Source organism: Protopterus annectens, chromosome 2.part1, assembly GCF_019279795.1.
Source record: "Protopterus annectens isolate FY-2018-M chromosome 2.part1, PAN1.0, whole genome shotgun sequence".
NCBI lineage: Eukaryota > Metazoa > Chordata > Ceratodontiformes > Protopteridae > Protopterus > Protopterus annectens.
Genome location: NC_056729.1, coordinates 1,568,271,299 through 1,568,296,298, shown reverse-complemented (window position 1 = coordinate 1,568,296,298; position 25,000 = coordinate 1,568,271,299). Strand labels below are relative to the sequence as shown.

The window sequence follows — 25,000 nt, the reverse complement described above, 5'->3', positions numbered from 1 at the left end:
CACTGTTCCGAGATCACTCTTCAAAAGCTTTGATTTTCAGAATATTGGTGACTCCCTGCTGGGTGAGGAAAGTAAATCTATATATTTTTTCTGTGAGTTGCATAAACTGATAAGAGCTGCTTTCTGTTTTACCTACTACATGTTGTTTTTGTTATAAGAAATCTGCTTGGCCTTGTATTTTTGCTTTATGTGGCAGATAGACACTTAAATTACCTATGCTGCACATTTCACATGTTTTTATCATTGATTAACTTGTTCTTATAGTACTAAACTATGAAACTATATGTAAGGGGGTCTTTACTGTGTCACTACTAGACAGAGGCACAGTATTCTAAATCTATTCTGTACACTTTTGTACCATTACATGGGATGGCGAAAGCCACATCACTATGGCTAGGCTTATAAACGCCCCAGGGCAGATAGCCTAGTACTAAACTATGAAACTATGAAACTTAAATACACTGAGAATTTCTGTGTCTTCGTCTTTTTTGATAAAACACAAGGCCAGCAAAAGCTACAATCACTGTTGGTGACTCCCTGCTAGTTATTTTTACCTCCCACTCTCACATTTCTTGATCTGCTTTTTCGACTTGGTGATTTTAAGCTGCCCACCCTTAGTGTAAATTGAGCTTCATAAGCTCCTCCATTTTTACACTGCTGTTTATATCTTTACATATATATTTGTTTTTCCTTGTGCTTATTTTGAAAAAAAGTGCTTTTTGCCTCTCATTGTCTGTTCTACCGATTTACTTGCTCTGAATTCATTATCTATAGCCAGGGAATTGTTGTGGCTAGGCTTGTATAGGCCCTAGGGCCGATAGCCTAGTACCAAACTATGAACCTATGAATCTAGCTAGTTGTTGGAGAAAGTGGTATATTGTTATACTCCAGCAAGCACTTTTCTGTATTTTTGGTGTTTCTACATCAAGAGGAGAGTGGATTTTTCATCTAGTGGCACTGAGTGGTAGCCTGGTCTGTATAGATTGGGGAAACACATGAGAGATTCCTGCATGTTTACTGACTGGAAGGCTTATTTATTAGCTTATCTTATTTCCAGTGCCTTTATAAGTTCTGCACACTCAAGTGACTCCTGCCTCATTTCTACTAAGTGAAGTACATTTATTGAATAATCACACTTTTTTAATCTGTTTAAAGCACACTGCTATTTCTATATCTTTAAGTTTATTTGTAGTAACATTTCACTCTGGACACTCTTTTACTGTGCTTTTACAATAGGAGGACTGGAATTATTCATCTAGCGGCAGTTGGGGTTTACCTGGTCTTTTTTCAGTTGGGAAGCACACGAAAGGGCTCAAAGTGTAGTCATTTTATTGCCCAGAGGACTCACTAGTCAGTTTTCTGTATTTTCAGTGCTGGTATAAATTTGGCACATTTGCACAGAGCTACTCACTGTGCCACTGCCATGTACAAATGCAAATATTTGAAAATATTGAACTGGAGGATGCAGAAGAACAGAGTGAGAGTAACCAAACTTCTTCAGAATAAAATGTACATTCTCTACATCACATTTAGAAACAGTTTTAAAATGTATCTGTACATTTTATTCTGAAGAAGTTTGGTTACGAAAGTATGGATTAAAAGCTTTATTAGGCTAACATTGTGTGGATTTCACTGTGTTCTTCTGCATCCTCCATTTTGTTTTTTTTTTTGGTTCTTGTGGTTTTCCAGGAGTATTTCTACTTACTTGAAGATATTGCTTATTTTCATTTTACTGTGAAAGTTTACTGTGCTAGTTACCTCATTTTAGCACCTAGGATTATTGCCACTCAGATGGCATGCAGTTTGGCAGTTGGCAGCATTGCCAGTTAGGTTAGCTGCAGATTACACCAACTAAGCACAAGTACACATTAGGACCTTCAACCATGGCTGGGCCCTTTCCTGCTATCTCACATCCAGCTTGGTGGGCATGGGTATCCTGAGGCAATGTAACAATTGCTGTATGTACACGGATGACCACTTAATTCTTGAACAGACAAATGCAGTATGTGAGAGATGTAGTTACACATTGACACTCTCATACATAAACAAAAAGTAATAAACAGGTTGTCAATGACTCACACACATCACTCACTACACCTACAAAGGACCAAACACATAGACCCAAATATGCGGAGGTGCTCACATGTAAATTACCCAAAACCGCAAAGGCCTCTCAGGTGCAGTCCTCAGAAGCTGTACATGTACACACACAAGACATTTCCTATCACAACACTTAAAACCACATCTGATTGTGCCTCAGTTGCCAAGCCCAAAAGGCAAAACACTCCACAACCCAATCTTCTAGTCATAGGAGACTTTATTGTGAGACACAATGATGTTCCTCTTATCAGGATGGATAATGGGAAGGTTACAGTTAGTTGCCTGTCAGGGGCCAGGATTCATCAGATCACTCAAGCACTCAGGTCATTTACCCCTTAGTAATAACTTGAGATGTACCTCCTTGGACTATATGAAGAGAGACATGATTGAGCTCTCACAATATGTGTCACAAGCAGGTGTAAGCCTAGCACTGACCAGCATTATACCATCTCCAAGGATGATGCTACAATACCAGCAGAAAATGATCAAATTTAACAATTGGCTTAGCTACTGGTGTCATTCCAAAGGGGTCCAATAATTGTCATCTTGGGAGGACATGGTTGACAGGCTATGCTGCTTTGCCAGGGATGCTCTTCACCTATCACATTTAAGCTTTCAGATATTGGCCAAAACATTATGCAACCCTATAGTGCCTTTTTTTAGGCATTGCCAAACAGATAAACTTTCCAACATGACAAAAGCTATTCAGGACAAGCTAAACATATTACTGCTCAATGCTATGTGCCTCAATGAGAACTGCACTCACAGGAAGCTCTCGTGACCCTAGAGAATGCTGACATCTGCGCAATTACTGAAACATGGTTCAAAGCCACAGAAAGCACTCCAGTAAGATATGGCTATAAGCCTTTCATACATTCAGACCACTCACTGAATGTGAAAGAGCAAAAGGCAGAGGTATATCTATCTACATAAGTATAAGTACACATCAAGGCTAGTCAAACAATATGACATCCATGAGCTACTCCATGTGCAACTAACCATGGGGAAAATCCATTACCATATGAACCAGGAAACGCATACAACATACATGAAGTTACTAAAATTGCTCACCATCCAGCCCAATACTATACTCACGGAGGATTTTGACTACCCCTCCATTAATTGTGAGGCATACATAACCACTTACATGCAGACACAAAGATTTCTTGACTTTGTAAGTTCAAATGCCCTAGAGCAGCTAGTCTGCACTCTCACTAGGGGAACAAATATCCTAGATCTAGTACTCACAAATATAGGAGAGTGCTGCATCCCATGAGCATGTCCTCACTGGTAAGATCAGATCACAAAGCAGTCTCCCTTGAAATAAAGGTAAAACTACCCCCCACTAACCCACAAAACTCTCCAAGGTAAATTATCACATACTAAGGGATGGCATAGCTAGTTTCCAAGCTCACCCAAATCCAGAAAACACAGAAAGCTATGTAGAGGCATATACAAAAGCCCTGTGCAACCATATAAAAGACTGCATAGAAACAACAGTAATACACTGAAATAAACCCAGGTCATACCCTTGGTATCAATAGGTTGTACAACAAAAGAAAGAAAATCCACTTGAGAAGTAAAAGCCCTACAACTACAAGTTTACGAAAACTTTTGTCATCGCCTAAGGTCACTACACCTGACCTCGATATTGCAAAAGCTATGCCACAAATCCCTACACCTTCAAGTTTATTGATACTTTTATCATTTCTTGTAAGCACATTTATCATGAAGAACCTTGCTGTGTATTAACTTTAATCAGTTAAATACATGCCTGCTCTGGGATTGAAAGACTCTCTGAAATATTAGGTCCCCTTACTAAATTGGCCACTGTCTGTTTTTTTTATCAGTAGAGAATACTGCATATGACATATATTTAGACTCAGAAAATGACAAAAAAACCCTGTTTACTTGCATCTCTTGTGTTAATTCCTTTGTTTTGGCTATAAAATGGTTGCTCTCCGTTATAAATTGACGTGAGGGTGGGGTGTCCCTGTAGTCGAATATATTGCTAAATATCCCCTCAGTGTTGACTCCTGTTACACTCAGCCACTATCTTCCTTCATAGAGCAGGTATGTGTCACATGTTATTATTTATTCATTTATTGACATTTGTTAACTGGGTTGGTCCAGCTGGGCTTGTGACACATTTTCAGTGGAGACCCGAGGAGAAAAGCTCCATTAAGCATAGCAGATTAACATTAAAAGTAGACAATTACTTTAAAGCTCTTTTAAACACACAGTTTACAAAAAGAAAAATGTTCTAAGACTGTGTAAAACATTGAAAAGACTTTGGCAGTGAATTATATTTGTAACAATTTCATTTAGATTGGATAAACTTTATGGATATATACCTCAGGTGGCTCAGTGATGCAGTGGTTAGCCTCCTTGCCTCACAGCAAGAGGTTCTCTGGTTAGATTCATGGCTGGAGTGCCTTCTGTGTGGAGTCTGCATTTCTTCCCTGTGTTTGCATGAGTTTCCGACAAGTGCACTGGTTTCCTCCCAAATTCTGCTTGATCAGTAGACAATACTGCATATAATAGGTATTTAGTCTCAGGAAATGACAGAAAACCTGTTTTACTTGCATCTCTTTTGTTAATTCCTTTGTTCTGGCTGTAAATTGATTGCTCTCAGTTCTAAATTGACCCATAAATTGACCTGAGGTTGGGAGGCCTGCTTCATTTGACTTCGCTTCGCTCCCCTACCATACCCCCAATTCACACACACACACACACCCTATTACTCTATTATTATACTTCTAATATACACATTTGACTTGTCACTCTTATTCCATTTCTACTTCTATACATATCCTTCTGTTTCTTGTTTTCCACTTCCTTATCTCTTTTTAATTTTTATCCCCATTCCCAAGTATCTTTCTCCCTCCTATACTGATTTACACTCTCCAAAAACAGAGGAAGCTCAACACAGCCAAATGAAGTTTAAAACTTTAATACTGCAGCAAGTAAGCACTTTCACGTTTCAAGAACGCTTCATCAGACTTATACAACTGCCATAAATTCAAACCATTTAAATACTAACTCAAAACTCAGTCAGCCAATCAGAAGTATAAACTAATTAATACAAAATTAACATATGCTAAAAACCACATAACTATAAACCTATTGCATATAAGTATGTCATAAAGGTGCATTCAAAAAAAAAAAAAAATATATATATATATATATATATATATATATATATATATATATATATATACACACAAAATTGCATTCAAAAATACATACCATATCTATTGCATTTTATCTTGTGTTCACTATATTATGTTGGAACTCAACGTAAATGCCAATCAAAAGTATAAATTAATTAATGCAAAAATTAACATATACTAAAAAACACCTGAACTACAAACCTATTGCATATAAATATGTCATACAAACATTCAAAAATACATATATAAAAAACTTTTTAAAAACACATACTATATTCATATCTTATTACATTGTGTCCTGTGTTCACTATATTAGGTTGGAACTCAACGTGTGTATGGACGTGCTGCCAAGAATGGCTTTAATGTTATACATTCATTCAGACTATGTCCTTTGTGTCCTTGTAATCTTAGGATCCATTTATTTTCTCTTTCTTCTGTATAGTTTCTGATATTTCCTAACCTATTTGATTTTCTTATTAGTTCTAACACCGTGAACTTAAACTTATGTGATGTACCTTGTTGTAAGACATGACTAGCTAAAGCGTCGGATTCATTTTCTTTATGTATTGCATATACATGCTCCCTGACACGTTCTCTTAAACTTCTATTAGTCATGCCCACATAGAAGCATGAACAGGTCTGACATATAGCAATGTATATGATGTCTCTCGACTTGCAATCAGCATAGAAATTCATATTATAGATTTTACCAGTATCAGCTTGTTCAAAATTATTTCTACCCGATATAAAAGTACATTGGTTACAGCTCCTACACGGAAAAGTTCCTATTCTTATAGAGTTAATACGTCTTGGGCCCTCACTTTCATAGCATAAAAGCCTTTTAAGTGACTTCATATTTTTATATGCGAAACTGGGTCTTTCACCCACTATTTCCGCTATTTTGTCATCTATTGTTAAGATGTTCCAATTTCTCCTTATATCTTTTATCTTCATATCTAAATTACAATAGGGAATAGTTATTCTCTTATAACTTTTCATGCCTTCAATATTATTACTTTTCAATTCATAATTCTTCTTCTGTCTATGTAAATAGGGTTTCCCTCTGGTATTTCTATTTGATTTAACTGATAATAAGGCTTCATTTATCTCCAGTGTATTGTAGCCTCTTGTTTTAAAATTTTCCATTAGTACTTCTTGTGTTTTATTAAATATTCCCTCATTTGTAGTAAGTCGAGAAACTCTCATGCTCTGTCCTTTAACTATGTTAGAAAAAATATGTCTTGGGTGCATGCTGGTACGATATAAAATACTATTCCTCCAGTATGACTTCCTAAACATCTCTGAGTGCACATCACCTTCATTTTTACATATTTGTACATCTAGGAATTCCATATTTATGTCGTAGTCCCATTTATATATTGAATAAACTCATTGAGTTCACATTCAGTATCTGCCCAAATCAAAAACACATCATCTACAAAACGTTTATAATATTTTATATTCCTATAAAAATATTCATTTCCTAATATATACGTATCTTCCCAATAAGCCAACACTAAGTTGGCATAGGAATTTGCACAAGGGGTGCCCATGGCCACCCCTTTCGTTTGCAGATAATAACTTTCCTTATATACAAAAGCATTGTTATTCAATATTAGATCAAGAAGTGCTAGAATTCTAAAAATCATATTCCTAGGTACCTCTTTTTTAATCAAGAATAACCTCAAATATTCTATTCCAATTCTATTAGGAATCGACGTGAACAAAGAGACCACATCTAGAGTTACTAATAGCTCATCTTCCATGTTGTCTCTATTCTCTTGTATAGTCAAATAATCACCATAACTCTCAAGGAAATCTTTCGTATCTCTCAATATTGTGCTTGTACCATTTACAATAGGTCTCAATTTTTGTTCAACAAAAATAGAGGCTGGTTCCAAAATCCAGCCTCTACCTGAGACTATCGGTCTCATTGGGGGATTAGTTAAAACTTTATGTATTTTTGGTAACCCCCTAAGTATGGGTATAGTAGGCTGTTCTACCAACAGAAACTTATATGAATCCATATCAATAGTGCCACAAAGCAACATGTCATAAAGTTCAGCATGTACTTCTTTTATCAAGTCATTCAAAGTAGAAACATTCAAAGCACCATATGTTTCATCATCACTCAACATCAAATTCATGCTATTGTCATACATTATTGCATCTAATATAACAATTGCACCCCCTTTATCCACTTGTCTAATAACTATTTCAGAGTTATTCTGTAGTTCCCTTATACTTGAAAACTCATCATAACTTAAGTTATAAAATTGTGGTTTATTACCACTTCTATATAGCTCAAACAAATCCCTTTCACACGCCTTCTCAAAAGCTTCTAGAATAGGATGACTTCCAGGAATAAAAGTAGATGGTTTTGAAAAAACATTTCATTTCCCTTCTGTGGTATTACCAAACATTAAACTTAATCCAATTTGTCTTATAAACATTTTTAAATCGACTACTACATCAGTCATGTCTGCAGTCTTTGATGGTATAAATGATAGGCCACGATTCAACAATGACCTTTCTTGCCTACTCAAAACATGATTAGAAATATTTACTATTAAATCTTCATTGTAGATTTCAGTACCTTCTTCTGAAACTCGTGTTTCTCCTCGGATATCTTCCGTTTCCTCTCCATGCCATGTGGGGACCAGTTTGATTGTACTGGTTTCCGTATGGGTAGCGGAAAAGAAAAAGAGCTGTTCTCAACAGGTAAGTTGACTCCTGTACAAGCCAACTTGCTCCTGGCTCGTAAATCCTTGTGCGCATAACTGCTAATTCATGGCGTTTCTGTTGTAATTAGCGTAGTAGCACTAACAGAGGTAGTAGCACTTGCAGAGGCTGAGACGCCATAATCAGCCTCCGTTTGTGTGTCAGCATCCTCCTGAACCACTATACGTTCCGACGTCACGATCGTGGGTGTGTCTTCAGTTCCGAGATTTATAGGGTTCGTTGTTAAAGCTGCAACAACATTCTCCTGGCAGAATGGAGTCTTCATAACATTAGCATAACTATTCTTGTTACTTCTAATGTCGATTTTCGGCCATGAGAATACCTGGCCTCTTTGAAAATCGACTAGATCTCTCTCTAATTTTTTCTTTTTCTCAAGTAGTAATTTGTTGTCCAACAGGGCAATCCTAGCCGTTCGTTTTCAATTGTACTCACTAGTTTCATTAGCTCTTTTTCAATAGATATTATCTCTTGTCTATATGATGACTCTATTTCATTGTATTTCTCAATCAGCAATCTAATATAGGCAAAACTCGTCTCCAAGTTCAATTTTTGCCACTTGGTGAGTAAATCAGGATATACAGTACCAAAAGTAGGCATTTTAAGTATTCTTAGTCCTCTATGTATTACCTTAAAGGACAAACACGCCTCCATATGTTGTCTCTAGCATTGAATACTCCTTAACTTCTGTAGAATATTTTCTAGTTTTCGAGTATACTGAAGTATTTCAATACTCTTACTTGTATCAATGGCATTAGAGTCAGTATTCATTAATTCATTCTCAGTGTATTTCAATAAAGGATTCTCCAACATCACCATAATTCCTTGGAAGGCATTAACAGGAGCATTAGTACCTCTCGATTCAAGTAAATTGCTTGTATCTGCCATGTCTCAGAGCCACAAAGACCAGTCAATCAATGTATAAAACAACAAAGTGGCACTGAGTGAAGAGCCTTCCACCGAAATTTAAAAATATAATATAGTGAACACAAGATAAAATGCAACAGATATGGTATGTATTTTTGAATGCAATTTTGTGTATATATATATATATATATATATATATATATATTTTGAATGCACCTTTATGACATATTTATATGCAATAGGTTTATAGTTATGTTGTTTTTAGCATATGTTAATTTTGTATTAATTAGTTTATACTTCTGATTGGCTGACTGTGTTCTGAGTTAGTATTTAAATGGTTTGAATTTATGGCAGTTGTATAAGTCTGATGAAGCGTTCTTGAAACGTGAAAGCACTTACTTGCTGCAGTATTAAAGTTTTAAACTTCATTTGGCTGTGTTGAGCTTCCTCTGTTTTTGGACTTTGGATTTTTTGAATTTTGGTGGAAGGCTCTTCACTCAGTGCCACTTTGTTGTTTTATACATTGATTTACACTCTGTCCATTTATAATCACACCCTCCCTAATAGTACCTACTTATTCTACATTGTATCCTTTTGTTTTGCCAAATAAACTCTCATTTTTGTTATTTTGACTACATCATTATACTCTAACCTTGAATACCCCTATATTCCTTACATTCCAGAGAGGATACTAGGACACCCTACCTCTCTTCTTTTATAGAAAATACTCCACTCCTTACCTATCCTCTTCCACCTTTCAGAATCCACCATCACTGAATCTTCAACTGTCTTGCATCTTTTTGGTTCCTTCTTCATTACTACTTTCTCAATACCTGACATCTATAAAATACAGATTCCTGTATTTAATTATGCTACTCTTCAGTATATCCTTTGTTTTTCTTCTCCTACTGTGCCATCTGTTATCCTACCATGACTCATAAATATATCTCAGTATCTCTCCAACTCTGTCCCAACCACCTATCCATACTTCCTTTTTACACTCTCCACACTTTACACCAAATCTGTTTAATATTGCTCCTCACCTTTATATCAAATATAGGCTAATTAATTGCAATTCAACTCAAACCAAAACAAAATTAAATGCAAGAATTCTCTCCAAAAAACAAATATTCATTATTCCCCAGTATACAAAAATCCTTCTAGGAGGAGATATTCACCCTAATCCTGACCCTAGTTATCATGATGAACACAAAATTATTTTGTTCCACATATTTCTGTAACCCCAAAACAGCCAATCTCCAAACCTGGTCATCTATTTTGTCTGCAACAAATGTTGGAAGTATAAGAAATAGGGTTCCTATTACATGAACGAACTTTTCAAAGTTCAAACTTTGAAAAGTTTGAAGGTTAAATGTAACGGTGCTGTATGGTGCAGAATGGGAGAATTTCCCTTTTCTGCACTGAAGTGCAATCTCAGAGTTGGTAGATTTAAGTAGGGGGTGGTGCAGGGGGGCTTGACCCCCTGCTAGGAGCATTAAGGTAAGTTGTATTTATTTTTTTGATGTTTTATTATATATTCAAAGTTTCAAAGTTCGATCATATGTTGTCGAACATATGGGATTCAAAGTTTTGAAACTTCACATATATAATAGAGACCCTAAGAAATACAACTGCTGAACTACATGCATGGATTACCCAGCATAAGCTTGATGTTCTCACTGTAACTGAAACTTGGCTTAAACCCAGGATAAACAACTCTGAAGTTATACCTCCTGGTTATAATATCATCCATAACGACAGTACAAAGGGGAAAGGTGGTGGTAATGCTTTAATCTTTTCCAATACCTACCACATTTCCCTTTACAGCAAATCGACACCAAAATTCAGTTTAGCAGAGCTTCTTATTGTTTTCCTCAAAATAAACAATTATAAATAAATATGCATTATTGTCGTTTATATCCTTTCCAAGTTTAACCCAGAAATTTTCATTACTACACTATCATCTATTAACTGGGACTTCCTAAAAATCCTTCCTTTCGACAATGATGTAATTGAATTCACTATAACTTTTCTAAATATCCTAAATAGCCTTGCACCTCCTAGATGGAAGGGACAGAAAACAAATAATGCAATTTGGCTATCCAAAAAGAGTAGAATGCTAAAGCAGGAAAGAGGAAACAGTATGGAAGAATAGCAAAAATATAAAAAACCTCACTAGCTTGAAAACTTCAGAATGCTTCACAATTGTACTAAAAAGCAAATAATTGAAGACAAAAAGCAATACTATAATAACTTTCAAAATAATACTAAACACAACCCTAAAAAAATTGGCTTCTACCCAGTCGGACTTTCCCGGTAATCAAATATCAATAAATAAATAAAAGGCGATGTGCACAACAGAGCAAAAAGTCCCTCATTTATCTAAACAAGTGAATCAGGGAACTAGTCAAGTCTCTGAAAGCAGACTGAGGTAAAAATAGCCCCCAAGGCGAAGGATAACCATAAGGCATTTTTCAGTTATGTTCGCAATCTTACGTTGAACACCCAGCAATGTCTGGAATTAGTTGTAGATGGCATCACCTATATACAATCAGAAGATATAGCAAGTCTGCTGGTTGACAAATTCAGCTCCAATTTCACTTCCCCAGCACCCCCACTTCTCCACCAAGATATACCCCCACCACTCCAATGCCAATTATCACCTAAGAATAGGATGTCACTACACTCCCTAAAGCTAAAAACACAGCTTCAGTGGGACCTGACAATATACCAGGTTGCCCCCTAAACAGCTTAAATCAAGACTTTTCAGGCCCGTTCGGATCTCAATTTAACCACAACTTCTGGACTGGCTTTTTTCCAGTAAAGTGGAGGACAGCAACAGTCATCCCTCCACATAAATAGGACCATCAACTAACCCAGGAAATTACGGACCCATAAATTTGACTAGTCTTATATGTAAGGCCATGGAAAGAATACTCATGGACCTGATAAATAATGACATAGAAAACCTGCAGACACTTGACCTGACCAGTTTGGCTTTAGCAAGGGCAGGTCATGTCTATTGAATCTGATGGTTTTCTTTGAGAAAGTTACTAAGGCCATGGATGAGGGTAAAACAGTGCATACTGCCTATCTTGACCTGGCCAAGGCATTTGACACAACTCCCCATTCAGGTATTCTAAATAAACTCAAAAACTGTGCATAAATCACATCACCACCAGACAGATAGTAAACTGTCTCTTAGACAGGGCACATGTGTTTAAAATGGGGTGACTCCAGATTCAGCAAAAGGACAGTTACTAGTGGTATGCCACAGGGCTCAGTGCTGGGACCACTCCTCTTTGGAATATACTTCTCTGAAGTCAAGACTAATGTGAAAGGCCTCTGGATGACAAAGTCAGCTGAGGACTGCAAGCTGGGGATAACCACTATATCCCCCAATGATGTAGATATCCTTCAGGAGGGTCTAGATCAGAGAATTGATTGGTACTAGAACCATGGCCTAAAACTAAATGCAAAAAAATGCATTATCATACCCTTTGGAAAGACAAATACCCCTGCAAATTACAACATCAATAGCATACCCCTAAGAGTTGACTCAGAGGTGAGAGATCTATGTACACAGATAGATAGTAGCCTGAATTTGACCCCCAATGTGTCCACAGTGGTGAGGAAGTCTTTTTATGTGGCACAACTTGCAAGTAAATTTATGGCACCCAGGGCTAAGGAAATTATAGTCCTGCTGTACTCAGCCCTCATTAGACCAATAACTGAGTACAATGCGCCATTTGGCATTTACTTGACTAAGCACTTAGAGCAGCTGGAGTGACCTCAGAGGTTTCTCACAAGTAAATACAGGGTGCATGCAACATGAACTATGCCGGTAGACTAAAAGCCCTATCCCTTTACTCTGTCTCCTATCGACTATTAAGGGGTGACCTATGCCTGACCTACAAGGCACCATCAAATCCAGCCGTGATGGAGCTGTAACAAATCCACAAGTCAAAACAGCATGAGGGTCTCCTGATCTAAGGATCTAAACTTAGTCAGTGACTTAAACAAAACATGCTGGAGAGACAGCTGTGTGTCTCAGAGATTGCTCCTTCATTGGAACAGTCTAACAGCAAAAACAAAAAAACAAAAAAAAAAAAAAGCACATTAATTATGTACAATATATACAGGCTACAGTGCTACCATGTAGAAAGATGAGTTGGAAGATAATAAACAGAGTTGTAAGGGGTAGCAGTGGCTCTCCTAATGTAACTCAAAATAAACTGTGAATTAAGTTAATCATATAGAATTAGAATTACAATTGTTTCATTGGAACAGGCTTCCTGTTTACATTAAGCAGAGCACCTCCCTGGCCCTCTTCAACTGCAGTTTGGATCAATGGATTGGGAATCGCAGAAAATTCACACCTGTGGTACTGCTTATGTCCATTGTGGACAGGGGCAATGTGCAAGATATTCATTGGACAGGCACAAATCCATGCCATTCAATTGTTCCTAGGGGCTACATATTGGCTAAAATCAGATTATATTGGCTAGGCTTGTAAGGGCCCTTAAACTATTAGCCTAGTAATCTCCTATGAACATATGAAAAGAGGACATTGGGTTAGTGAGTCTAACCCAGTTAACAAAAGTATAAATAAAAACTAAACCTGTTTTGAAGTCTTATAGTTCATCTCAAATAATATCATGTGATCTGATCATGTTTCTTTAATTATGTATACAATGTATCACGTGAAAAAACATTCTCTGTAAACGTTTATGGAATAATATATTACATTTTTTTTGTTTAATTTCTTTTAGACATGTTTTTTTATATACATATTTATCCTGCATCAGTTACCATGACAACAGAACAAATTATTCAGTTGATAAGACCTGAGTTCATATGCAGACAAATACAATGTAACTGTTTTAAGTGGCTATTTGTCTTGAACAATGCCATTGGAAGAAACCTTCCCATGAAATCCTTTCTATAGTTAAGCCATATGTTGACCACTATCACAGAACGGTGTTTTTTGTTTTTTTTCCCCAGAGAGAGTACAGCATCAACTTACTGACTTCCCAGTGTGAAAGACTTTAGGTGTCTGGATGTTCTATAATGAAATAAAGAGCTTTAAAAGGTTATGTGCATCATGGCTTCCAAATCTATCCAGCAGCAGTCAAAGGAGCAAGGCACTGCCTACATATATGGGATGACATTCAACCCTAGATCTCCTATATTGCATTTTCACACAATGCTCAGGCATTTTTATTTTTTTAAATCAAATTAGAACACTGAGATGGCTGCATGACTCAAACAGAATACAAAGAGATGGACATTTCAGTCACTGGCTATTACAGTCATTACCTCACAAAACTGTACTTTCCTGAATTAAAATGAATTCCACAAAAGCATCAAACACTAATGCAGAAGTAAGGTTAACCTCCACCATATTACGAGTATCCTTGCCGTACTGATGTAGTGCTGTACTTACTAGGACAATTTCATTTCTAAGAAGGTTTGTTTTAAGAAGGGATAACCACACAAGGATGCACTGCCCCCATACTTTGCATGTTTATTTATAGCAGTAATGATTACACACTAGATACACTGGAATTCTATGAGTCACTGCAAGTACAAAGCAAAATTTGAGTCATACTCCAACAATGATTTTAACCAGTATGAGGCTGGTAGCTTTTCAATTAATTTTATTATCTGCCTGAAACTACAGTAAGAAATTATTTCTCTATGTATACTCATTTACAGCATATATACAAGTAATTTAGTTTACTGTAGTAACATTATTAATCATCCAACATTCACACGCAGTGAAATATAATCATTAAGTAAATAAAATATTAAAACTTGAGGCCTTGTATTTCTAGTGCACAACAGAATACATTACTTCAGTATGAACCGTCAAGAACTCTAAACTGATATCTATCCACAGATTTCAAAAAATGCCGCAAACAACTGCAGCAGTAAGGGTTCAGGCAGTTTACATGAGTAATAGTAATACATTTAAATTAGTGTAATGGAGTGTACTAATAAAATTAATGCTTATGATAAAATTGTCAATCAGCACAGTACCACAGCTAGAGGGAGACAGCTCCAAACTACTCGCTGGGGGAACATCGGCTCCAGATGATTGCCACTGTTGAAGTGACACCCTGACCCCATGTGCAAAAATGGAAAAAGAGGTTGTGCATGCATGGATGTAAAATAAACACATTGTAGAAAAGTCTGAGTCAGCTATTGAAAATTGTGTATTTTAAGTGCTAAGGACTGAACACCTGTCAGGGAAGACAGCTGTTAAACATTGTAGTCGGAATTCTTTTAAGTTGAACCTTCATTTCCCTCAGGTTTCTTCATACAAATACAATAACTGTAACAACTGAAATGACTCACTCATCTAACCTATTTTAGTGCCTGGAAATATTGTAAAAAATCTGGATTCAAGACTTTTATAGCACTTATCTTGCATATATTTCCAAAGTGGCCATATTAAAAAAAATAATTCAGTTGTTTTACAATAAGAAATTCCAAAATGTTTAGTAGCTCAGTCTGATCAACAGAAGTATCCTTATCCAAGTTCTGTAAACTGAAGCTGAGTAACTTGGCATGTTAGATTTTTGTTTTGCTTCTTCAGAATTCACTCCTAGAACAATCCTCATTCTTTTGTAACCACATATATACTTTCACTTCGCCCAGTGAAAATTCACAGTCCCATTTTCAAGTTTTATAGTATCAATACTGCATATTTTTTATAACCAAACTCTAATCAAGCAATTTTAACAGAAATCCAGTTAACCTACTGTTAAACACATGCTTCATAAAGAATTTCTAACTTTAGTTACTTCTGTTATACTGGAGAAACAGAATCCTTGGTAGCTCTGATAAAAAAATGCAGTAAGGTGGTAGCAATATACACAAACTTGCACTTAAATATGTTTATTAAGCATTATGTAAACATTAGCATAACTAAAACAATTATGCCATTATGAATACTAGAATGACATCCTCAGACCACAGCCGGATCATGGTCAAATGGGGCCCTAGGCAGGATAATAGATCAGCCCCCCCCACTGACAGCCCCCCCCCCCCCACAAGCAATTCCAGTGTCCCATTACTTGGCTATTTCTCCCCAGTTACCATAAACACTGTCAAAACCTGTCAGTGTGCTATTTTCTTCTTTACATCACAGTGATTAGATATTTAAAAAAAATATAATTCAAATTATAGCACAAACACTGGTAGCCATTTGCTAAACAAAACAATACCGTCTCACAGTGAAAACAGACTTAGGTTCATAGGTGGTGTGTACTAGGCTAATGGCCCTGGAGCCTTTAAAGCCTAGCCCATGGGATTACCCTGGCATCATGCCACCCGACATTAGTTCCGAGTGCCTCTGTCGAGCAGAGCCACTGGAGTGATCACCGGGGTGAATTTTCTATTTCCCATCCACTCATGAAGATTTCTCTTGAAGAGGGCCAGTGAGGTGCTCTGTCTGACATATATGAGAAGTCTATTCCATAGCATGGACAGTCTCTGGGTTATGAACCTGTCCCTCCAGCATGTTCTGTTGATGGTGGTAATGAGGATGAGGTCTCTGGAGCATGTGGTGCGGAGGGACTGGGATTTCTTTAGATGTAGCATTTTTAACAGAGCTGGGTCAAACATGGCTATGTAAGTCAAGCAGAGATCGCATCTAAGTAGGCAATATGAGACAGAATAGTTGTAGTTTTTTTGAGTCTGTCCATATAAGACAACTGTTTAATGCCTAGGATCATTTTTGTGAGGTACTTTTGTGGCCTCTCCAGTTGTTGCAGGTGTCTAGTGAGATACATGCCAAATGGGGCATTGTACTCAATGATTGGCCTAAAGAGGGAAGAGTAGAGGGAGATAATGACCTCTTTCTTCCTTGATGCCAAACCCTTGATAATGAGATGTGCCACACAGAAGGACTTTCTGACCACAGTGACAATGTGGTGGTCAAAAGAGAGGTTGCTGTCAACATGTGTTCCCAGATCTCTTATAATGCCTTCTGTGTTCAGTGGACTACCATTGATGTGGTAATTCATGGGAACCGAGTTTTTCCCAAAGGGGATGATGACACATTTTTTTGTCATTGAGCTTAAGGCCATGGTTCTGACACCAGTCATTGGTCTCAGTGAGGCCTTTCTGCAGGATGTTAACATCACTTGGGAGTTAATAATATCTCTCAACTTGCAATCTGCAAACTTTGTCAGCCAGAGTCCCTTCGTGTTGGCTTGTACTACAGAGAAGTAGATACCAAACAGGAGAGGACCCAGGACCGGACCCTGTGGGACTCCACTCGTGACTGGTCGGCATTCTGACTTGGAGTCAGCTACTTTCACACTGTGGGTTCTACCTGTGAGCCAGTTTGCAACCCACCTAGTGATATAGGGGTTGATGCCTAGCTTAGTGAATTTTTCTATGATTCCTGAGTGGGGAATGGTATCAAAGGCCTTGGCCAGATCAAGGTAGGCTGTATGAACCACCTTGCCCTCATCCACTGCTCTGGTGACTGACTCAAAGAAGTTGACCAGGTTGAGCAGGCATGATCTACCCTTCACAAAACCAAACTGTGCGGGATCCAGAGTTTGGAGATTCCCTATATCCTTGTTTATTAGGTCCATGATGATGCGTTCCATAGCTTTGGATATCAGACTCGTCAGGCTAATGGGGCGATAGTTCCCAGGGTCTGTAGTCACTCCTCCTTTGTAGAGAAGGGTGACTGTAGCAGTGCGCCATTCGGTAGGGACAGAGTCTGAGGTTAGGCTGTGAATGAACAGGGCACATAGCTGTGGTGCCAGTCTACACTGTAGTTCATGTAGAACACAGCCAGGGATATTGTCACATCACATAAAAGCTGTATTCTTGGCCTTGGACAGTGCTGTTTGGGAGGGGGGCAAAGTTGGCACCGAATCTGTTGCCCAGTATATTGGCAATATCTGTTGGCTCGGTATAGAAGGAATCATTATGCAGTAGCTCAGAGCAAATCTGGATATTGCCATGGAGATTCTTTACATAACTATATAAGGCCTTGTGGTTGTCTTTACTACCTGCTGCAGTTCTGTTTTCACAGCTAGCTTTAGAAAATTTGATGAAGGATCGCAACCTTTTGTTGAGGCTGATAAGGGAGTTTTTCCAGTCTTGGGACTTCATCTTATTCCACGTCAGTTTCTTTCTTCTGTTGTAGAGTTTGCTTATGACAGGGGCCACCAGATTGGCTTCCTTTTTTTGGAGGAGACCATCTTAGTTATCTTGGGTATGGTGAGAAACATGCATTTGTGCATGTGTTTGTACAGTGCATTGGTGTATGATTCGGTGGTAATGCAACTATTCTCCATTTGCATGGGTGCCGTGAAGTTAGCCACCTCTGTTTTTAGGAGCCCAAAGTTAGCTTTGGAGAAGTTTTTCATGGTGGTTACCTTTGCGTGGGGGGGGGGGGGATAACCAGGGAGGAGTTGGCTATTGGTGTGGAGCAATGGTCGCCCATGTTAGTAATGACCAGGTTAAGGATGTTGCTCCCTTTAGTGGGGGTAAGAACAAGCTGGTCCAAGGCATTGGAATTAATGAATTCCAGGAAACGTTAGGCAAGTGTATTGGTACATGAGTAGTTTACCCAGTTGATGGAGGGGTAGTTAAAGTCGCCCAGTATGAGAGAGTTAGGTTGGACCCTAATATTCTTCAGGGTGCTTCGAACATGGAGTGTGAGTCTTGCAACATAGTTGGGGACCTATAGCAGGCTACGACCTGAATTGCTGTCTTACCCAATAATAGCAGCACCTGAAGTATTTCTGATGCGTTATGTTGGGCTACCAGTCTGGAGGTGTGTGCATCCTTTATGAATATGGAAACATCTCCACCTTTGGAGCGCTGGTCCAAGATCTGGGGCTGAAAGGTGTGGAATGAGTTATAGCTTGGTAGTGCAGGGATGCTTTCTGCTGCTTTGAACCAGGTCTCTGTTACAACACAAATGTTGATGTTCTCCATTTTAAGGAGTGCTTCGAGTGAGTGCATTTTGAGATTTAGACTTCTAGCATTGAGCAGCATGACCCTCAGATTGCATTTGTTTGTAGCTGTTATGGTGGTAATTTGGTCTTTGGAACACAGCCTAAAAAAGGCACTATAGGGGTGGCAAGAGCCTTGGCCAGTATTCAGAAGCCCAGGGGTGACAGATGCAGGCCATTTCTGGCAAAGCATCGAGGTCTGTCAATCATGTCATCCCAGGTAGATACTTTATCCCCTTGGAATGCCACCAGAAACTTAGCCAATTGTTGAAATCAATCTTTTTCTGCTTGTACTGCGGTATCATTCTGGGTGATGGTAGGATGCTGTTCCGGGCTAGGTTCATACCCGCCTGAGGTACATAATCCGAGAGCTCCTTCATGTAGTTCAGGGAGGTACATCTCAGGTCATTCACACCCACATGTACAATGACAGAGTCATATTTGTACCTGTTGTTGAGGGGACCTGAGTGCGTGCATTATGTGGTGGATCCTGGCACCTGACAGGCAGCTAACTGTTACTTTCTCCTTATTCAGCCTAGTGAGTGGGGCATCAGTGTGCCTCACTATCAAGTCACCTATGACTAGTGTGTAGGCCATGCTGTTTTGCCTTAGGGGCTTTGGTTGAGTGGCGCACTGTTTAGTAGAGTTATTTGTCTCATGATTAGTGTTGTGTTGTGGTGGTTGAGTGTGTTTCTGCCTTGGAGGCCTCTGCTGTTTGGGTAGATTTTTATTGAGAGCCTCCATGATGGTGGGTGTGTGATTTGTGTTTTTATGTGAAGGCAGTGCTGGTGTGTGTTCTGGAAGGCTATGTGTTCCATGTGGTGTGGTGCAAGTGTTGACCTTCTCCTCTTGAGCAGCTATTCCGGTCTTGGCTGGAGAGTGTGTGGCTTCCAATTTGGATATATAAGTGCATCTCTCGCAAGTCTGAGTGTTGGCAGGTAAGAAGAGAGGGTTGTCAGTATAAAACTTAACAGGGACAGTAAGCTTCTCTGCCCTTGAAACTCACATTCATTGAAATAAATTGAAACCCACATTCAAAGAAAATGCAGCTGGCCAGTGGTGGATTAAGTTAACCTTTGCACTGTTTTCAAACCATGGGTTCCTTGCACACATTTTAGGACCATGCAAATATGCATGTGCTCTTTGATATGCCAAACTGATTGTATTAAATTATATGCCTTGTATAATATAGCACCACTTGTTAGAGCATGTTTTAAATTTGTAGTTTTGAACACTTTTCGAGTAAGTAATGCAACAAAATGCATGAACAAATAATGAAAAAACTACCCATTACAGAACATTTCAGTCACAAAAGGCCACTCAAACTGTTATCATTACAATCCATCAATATCAGTCAGTATGCACAATCTCTGATTACAATCTACCAATATCAGTCAACATACACAATCTCTGCAGAAGTAAAAGTCATCGAATAATTTCACATTAAAGTGATCTGTAACTAATGAAGAGGTTGCTGCTGACAGTTTTACATTTCAGTGTTTCGTGTACAAATTCAGTGCTGCAATTGAAGAATAAATTGCCAATGTTACATTAAAAAATGGTAAGCTGTTAATACTGCAAGAGGGAAAGGCCATCAAACCAGCATCAAATTCATAGTTGCTAGGCATCTCATCCAGAAATTAAAGGGTACTGTAATATCAGCACTCCATCTACATGGTGTGGGAGTAAATTTCACAGCCTTGCAGTAAAGGCAAGTATGCTTCTTGTGCTACTAATGGCTTTAAATTGTTATAGTACAAACACTGATGATGGCCATTTGCTAAACAAAAAAGACTTATCATGAGCAAAAGTAAGCTTCTCTTCCCTTGCAACTCAACATTTCTTGAAAATGCACTGAAATTCAACATTCTTTTAAAATACACAGAAACTCATCAGTCCTTGAAAATGTACTGAAACTCAGCAGTTCTTGGAACTGCACCTGCTGATAACAGTTTGATAGTTTTTTAGGTGGTGTAGAGGATTCAGTCTAGTCTCCTGTAATAAAAGTACAGGGTTTGAGCTTGAATAAGTTAACCAAAATTGTATACAAACACACGCGCGCACACACACACACACACACACACACACACACACACACATAGACACACACACACACACACACACACACCTAATGCATTGTGTTTGCTCATAATTCTAGATAAAAATACTGTGCTCTCTCATCTCTTTCCAAAGTAATGGCAAATCTCCATAAAAATCCTGCACTCTGTTCCAATGTTTAAATGTACATGCATCTATAGCATGATGCACACATACAGACACTATTAAGGATGAACTCTGCATGTGACCTTAAAGAAGAAATGTAACGCATGCAGGGTGAGGTCTTAAAGAAGAAATATAAGTTTTGTGTCAGCCCCCCCAGCCAGTGAGACCTCCCCACCAAAGCTAACAGGTTCTAAGCAACTGCCTATGTCAATTAGAGCTTGATCCGGCTTTGCCTCAGACTATTTTTTTATTCAGCTATTAGCTGTCTGATTAAATAAGCCTGTAAGAGTACATCCATTATTATTACACAACATATTTATTAAACATGATCAAAATAAATATCCCCATAATAATATTTTATTAATATTAACATTAACATAATTGCTGAATTAATAACTATCACAGAAGCTGAAACACTTAATTCATTTTTTTTCCAATTAAAGAAACCAAATTAACCTTATAAGTAATAATGTCAGGATAATGCCTTTAAAAGATTAAAATAATTTTTGATGAAATACCAGCAAATCTAATACTCCAAAATATGAGAGTGACTTCAGACTAAAGCACTGACTTGACTTTCATTTTAACATGTAAGATGATCTTAACATAAAGATGAGATAAATGTATGAAAGAAAGAGAACTTACGGCATTTTTTGTGAATGTCTTTTGTACGTTTTGCCAAAGTGACAATTTCATGGCGAGAGAACATTTTTGCTTTGTGAGTCTCATCACGGCACTTGAAGCACAATGGCTGATTGCAGGTGTTGCAGTAATACATCACATCAGCATCCTAGTAGAAATAATGAGAACATTAATTAAGTTTTTACTGTTTTTTATTGTTTTTACTTCTGACCCCAGCTCTTTTGTTTTTGCTTTTATGTCTTACAAAAAATTAATCCTAAAATTATAACTTATCTTTAACAACAAATATAAAAATGGAATTCACAATATGCAGTAAATATAAAATGAAAATAAAACATGTCTCAAAAGTCCCAATTTTAAACTTGTAATATAACATTAAATATGTAGACTTTCATAATGTGTTTTTCTCTTCAATGAAAATCATGCATAAAACTGCAGCCACTTGATTAAAATTCTAGTTGATCAGTTGGCAATCATGAACATAAACAAACCGGGTCTATATTAGAACATGGAATGTTCAAAATTTCGAGTGTTCTAATATCGACCCGTTTACAGCGAATGCTGAAAATATCGAAGAAACAGAAAACCGAATTTTTTCCTAGGGAAAGAATTCGGTTGCCCGTTTCTGTTGCTTTGGTATTTTCAGCACTGTGGTGGAAAGTTATGTGTCTGGTTCAGGTAAGTGTGCGATTGTGTGGACATGAGGGTTAGGGCGGGGTAGGTGAGTTAGGGTTAGGGCGCGGGTGAGGTGACTGTGCGATAGTGACTGACCTAAGGGTTACTGTTTGGGTTAAGGTAAGTGGATAGTTAGTGGTGTTTGTATAGTTTAGTGTAGGGTTAGGTGCAAGAGTTTAGGTGTATGTGTGTGGATTGCTGTTTGTTTGGTGTGCTTGTGTTGTGTGTGTATGTGTTTTGGAACAGCAATTTTTTTCCCTAGGAAAAAATTTGCTGTTCTAAATGTTCGATGTTTTGAATTTTCGATTCATAGGGTTCGATATTAGAACACTCAAAATTTTGAATGTTCGGTGTTCTAATATAGACCCAACAAACCATATCATTGCCAGTCAGTCAAGAGGTGACCCCTCGCACCACCTTACTAATGCATGCTAACGCTAATCTTAATCTTGCCCCTCCCCCTAGCCTCAATCATACACTTTGCCACAGAGAAATCCTGTCTAAAACACTACCAATACACAAGACACTCAGAGGCACTCAACTAACAACAACACACTTGGACAACATTAAATATATTCCCTTACCATGCCCTTACACTTAATTGAACTCACAAACACTGGCGCACAAACTCCTAGCCTTAAATGCTGAACCTTTCAGTATGTCCAAAAGTGTGGGCATTAAAATCCCAAAGACACACTTATCTTATTCACCTTCATGCAATTTTCCTTCTTTTGACATACTCAACAATCAATGATGAAAACTCTCAAGGGAATTCAAAAGCCGTTTACTCCATTGATGAACTGCAGAATCAATATTTATTTAATTTCTTTATTTATGTAGTAGATATTTGTTGACCGGGATAATCCCACTGAGTTGTTGCCCTTTTTTAGTGAAGGCCCAGAGAGAAAAGGTCCACAATTATCCACAAAAAACTGATAATATTAATAAAACTCAAAGTAGTATAATAACCAGAATAATCCATAGATTACAATACAAAGATGTTCAATCATTTGAGTTATGGTTTTTGTAAAAGCATGGGTTTGTACAAGATCGGTTTAAATGAGCAATTAAATGCAGTTAGTCTGAGACATTTACAAGATAGTAATACTGTCACATCAGAAGTATTGTTGCTGGGAGAAATTCAAATATACAAGTAGTAAATAAAGTAGAATAAGAGCATTTAATATGCAATGTAAGAAGTGTTAAAGGATTTACATTTAGTAGTCGGGAGTGAAAAGATAGGCAAGAGGACAGTTTGACCAAAGACGCTATGGTAGGTGAGTAAGGATGAGATTAGGGATGGTGTTTACAGTGACAAGTCCAGGTGCTAGTTAGAACATTTTTGAGAGCAATTTTGAACTGTTGTAGGTGGTTTATACTTAATAGCCAGGGAAAGTTTATTCCAAGAGAGGGAGGGGGAGTAACTGTACAGATTATGTCCTATTGCAGTTTTTGTTTTGTAGATTTGTAATAGATTTTGATCAATGCTTCTGAGAGTCCTGGAAGGGGTGTAGAGGGAGACCACTGAGGAGATATCAGGACAGAAGGAGGGCTTATACAGGATGGAATGTATGATCTAAAGCTGGAAGAGAAGTAGTTGATGGGGAAATTCTAACTAGTTTAATGTGTTGAGAGAAAGATAGTGGTGAGATTTAAAGGTTTGGTTAACTACAAGTATAGCAACTTTATTATAGGTAGATAGAGTGAATGACACTGTTAGACGCACACGCGCACACGTGCACACGCGTGCACATGCACACGCACACACACACACACACACACACACACACATGCAGACATGCACACGCACACACGCACACACACACGCACGCACACGCACACACGCACACACACACGCACACACACACACACACACACACACACACACACACACACACACACACTATTCAGAAATGATTGCTGCATCTCGGAGTAGGAGGAATACTCTGAAGTACTTCAGCATCAGACTTCTGGGGCGGTGCCATTTACAGGATGCATCACCGCCATGCCAGGTGAAGAGTAGCAGGCCAACCCAAGTATCGCAAAGATTGCAGTTATGTTCATCAGAATTTCAACAGGAAACTGAAATATAATTATTTCATTAGTCTATATCCAGCTTTCTGTTGAGCTTCCAGCATTCAATAAGCTTCTTCCCATTCCCCTTGCTCTCATTTCCTGTAATGCATTTTTTATCCGCTCACCTTTATTCACTCCCTCTTTGACCTGTATTTTAAATGTATTTGTTTAATTATTTATTCATTTGTTTACTAACTTATTATTTGTTAACTATGTAAATGGAATGGTCTCCAGACCCTCAGAGATAACTTGTGCCACCAATGCAAGGGTAAAGCCAATTTATGTATATGTGGATATCGCTATCTATCTATCTATATATGTGTGTGTGAATGTATATATATATGTATATATATATATATATATATATATATATATATATATATATATATATATATGGGTCTACTTTATTTGACTGAAAATACACTTCACTGAAAATGAAATCAGTGGGATCACTTCACTGAAAACTCATTTGACTGATACTCATTTCATTGAAAGTTATATATGGCCTTTTCCCCA

General features: G+C 37.8%; 1 protein-coding gene across 1 annotated transcript in view; it reads right to left on the bottom strand.

Moving 5' to 3' along the window:
- The window catches only part of RNF207 (ring finger protein 207), a 1,144,530-nt gene that overhangs the window by 899,771 nt on the left and 219,759 nt on the right, over positions 1 to 25,000 (bottom strand). The window contains exon 3 of the mRNA XM_044063578.1: positions 21,737 to 21,881. Coding sequence (XP_043919513.1) covers positions 21,737 to 21,881 — 145 coding nt within the window. The remainder of the gene's footprint in view (positions 1 to 21,736; positions 21,882 to 25,000) is intronic.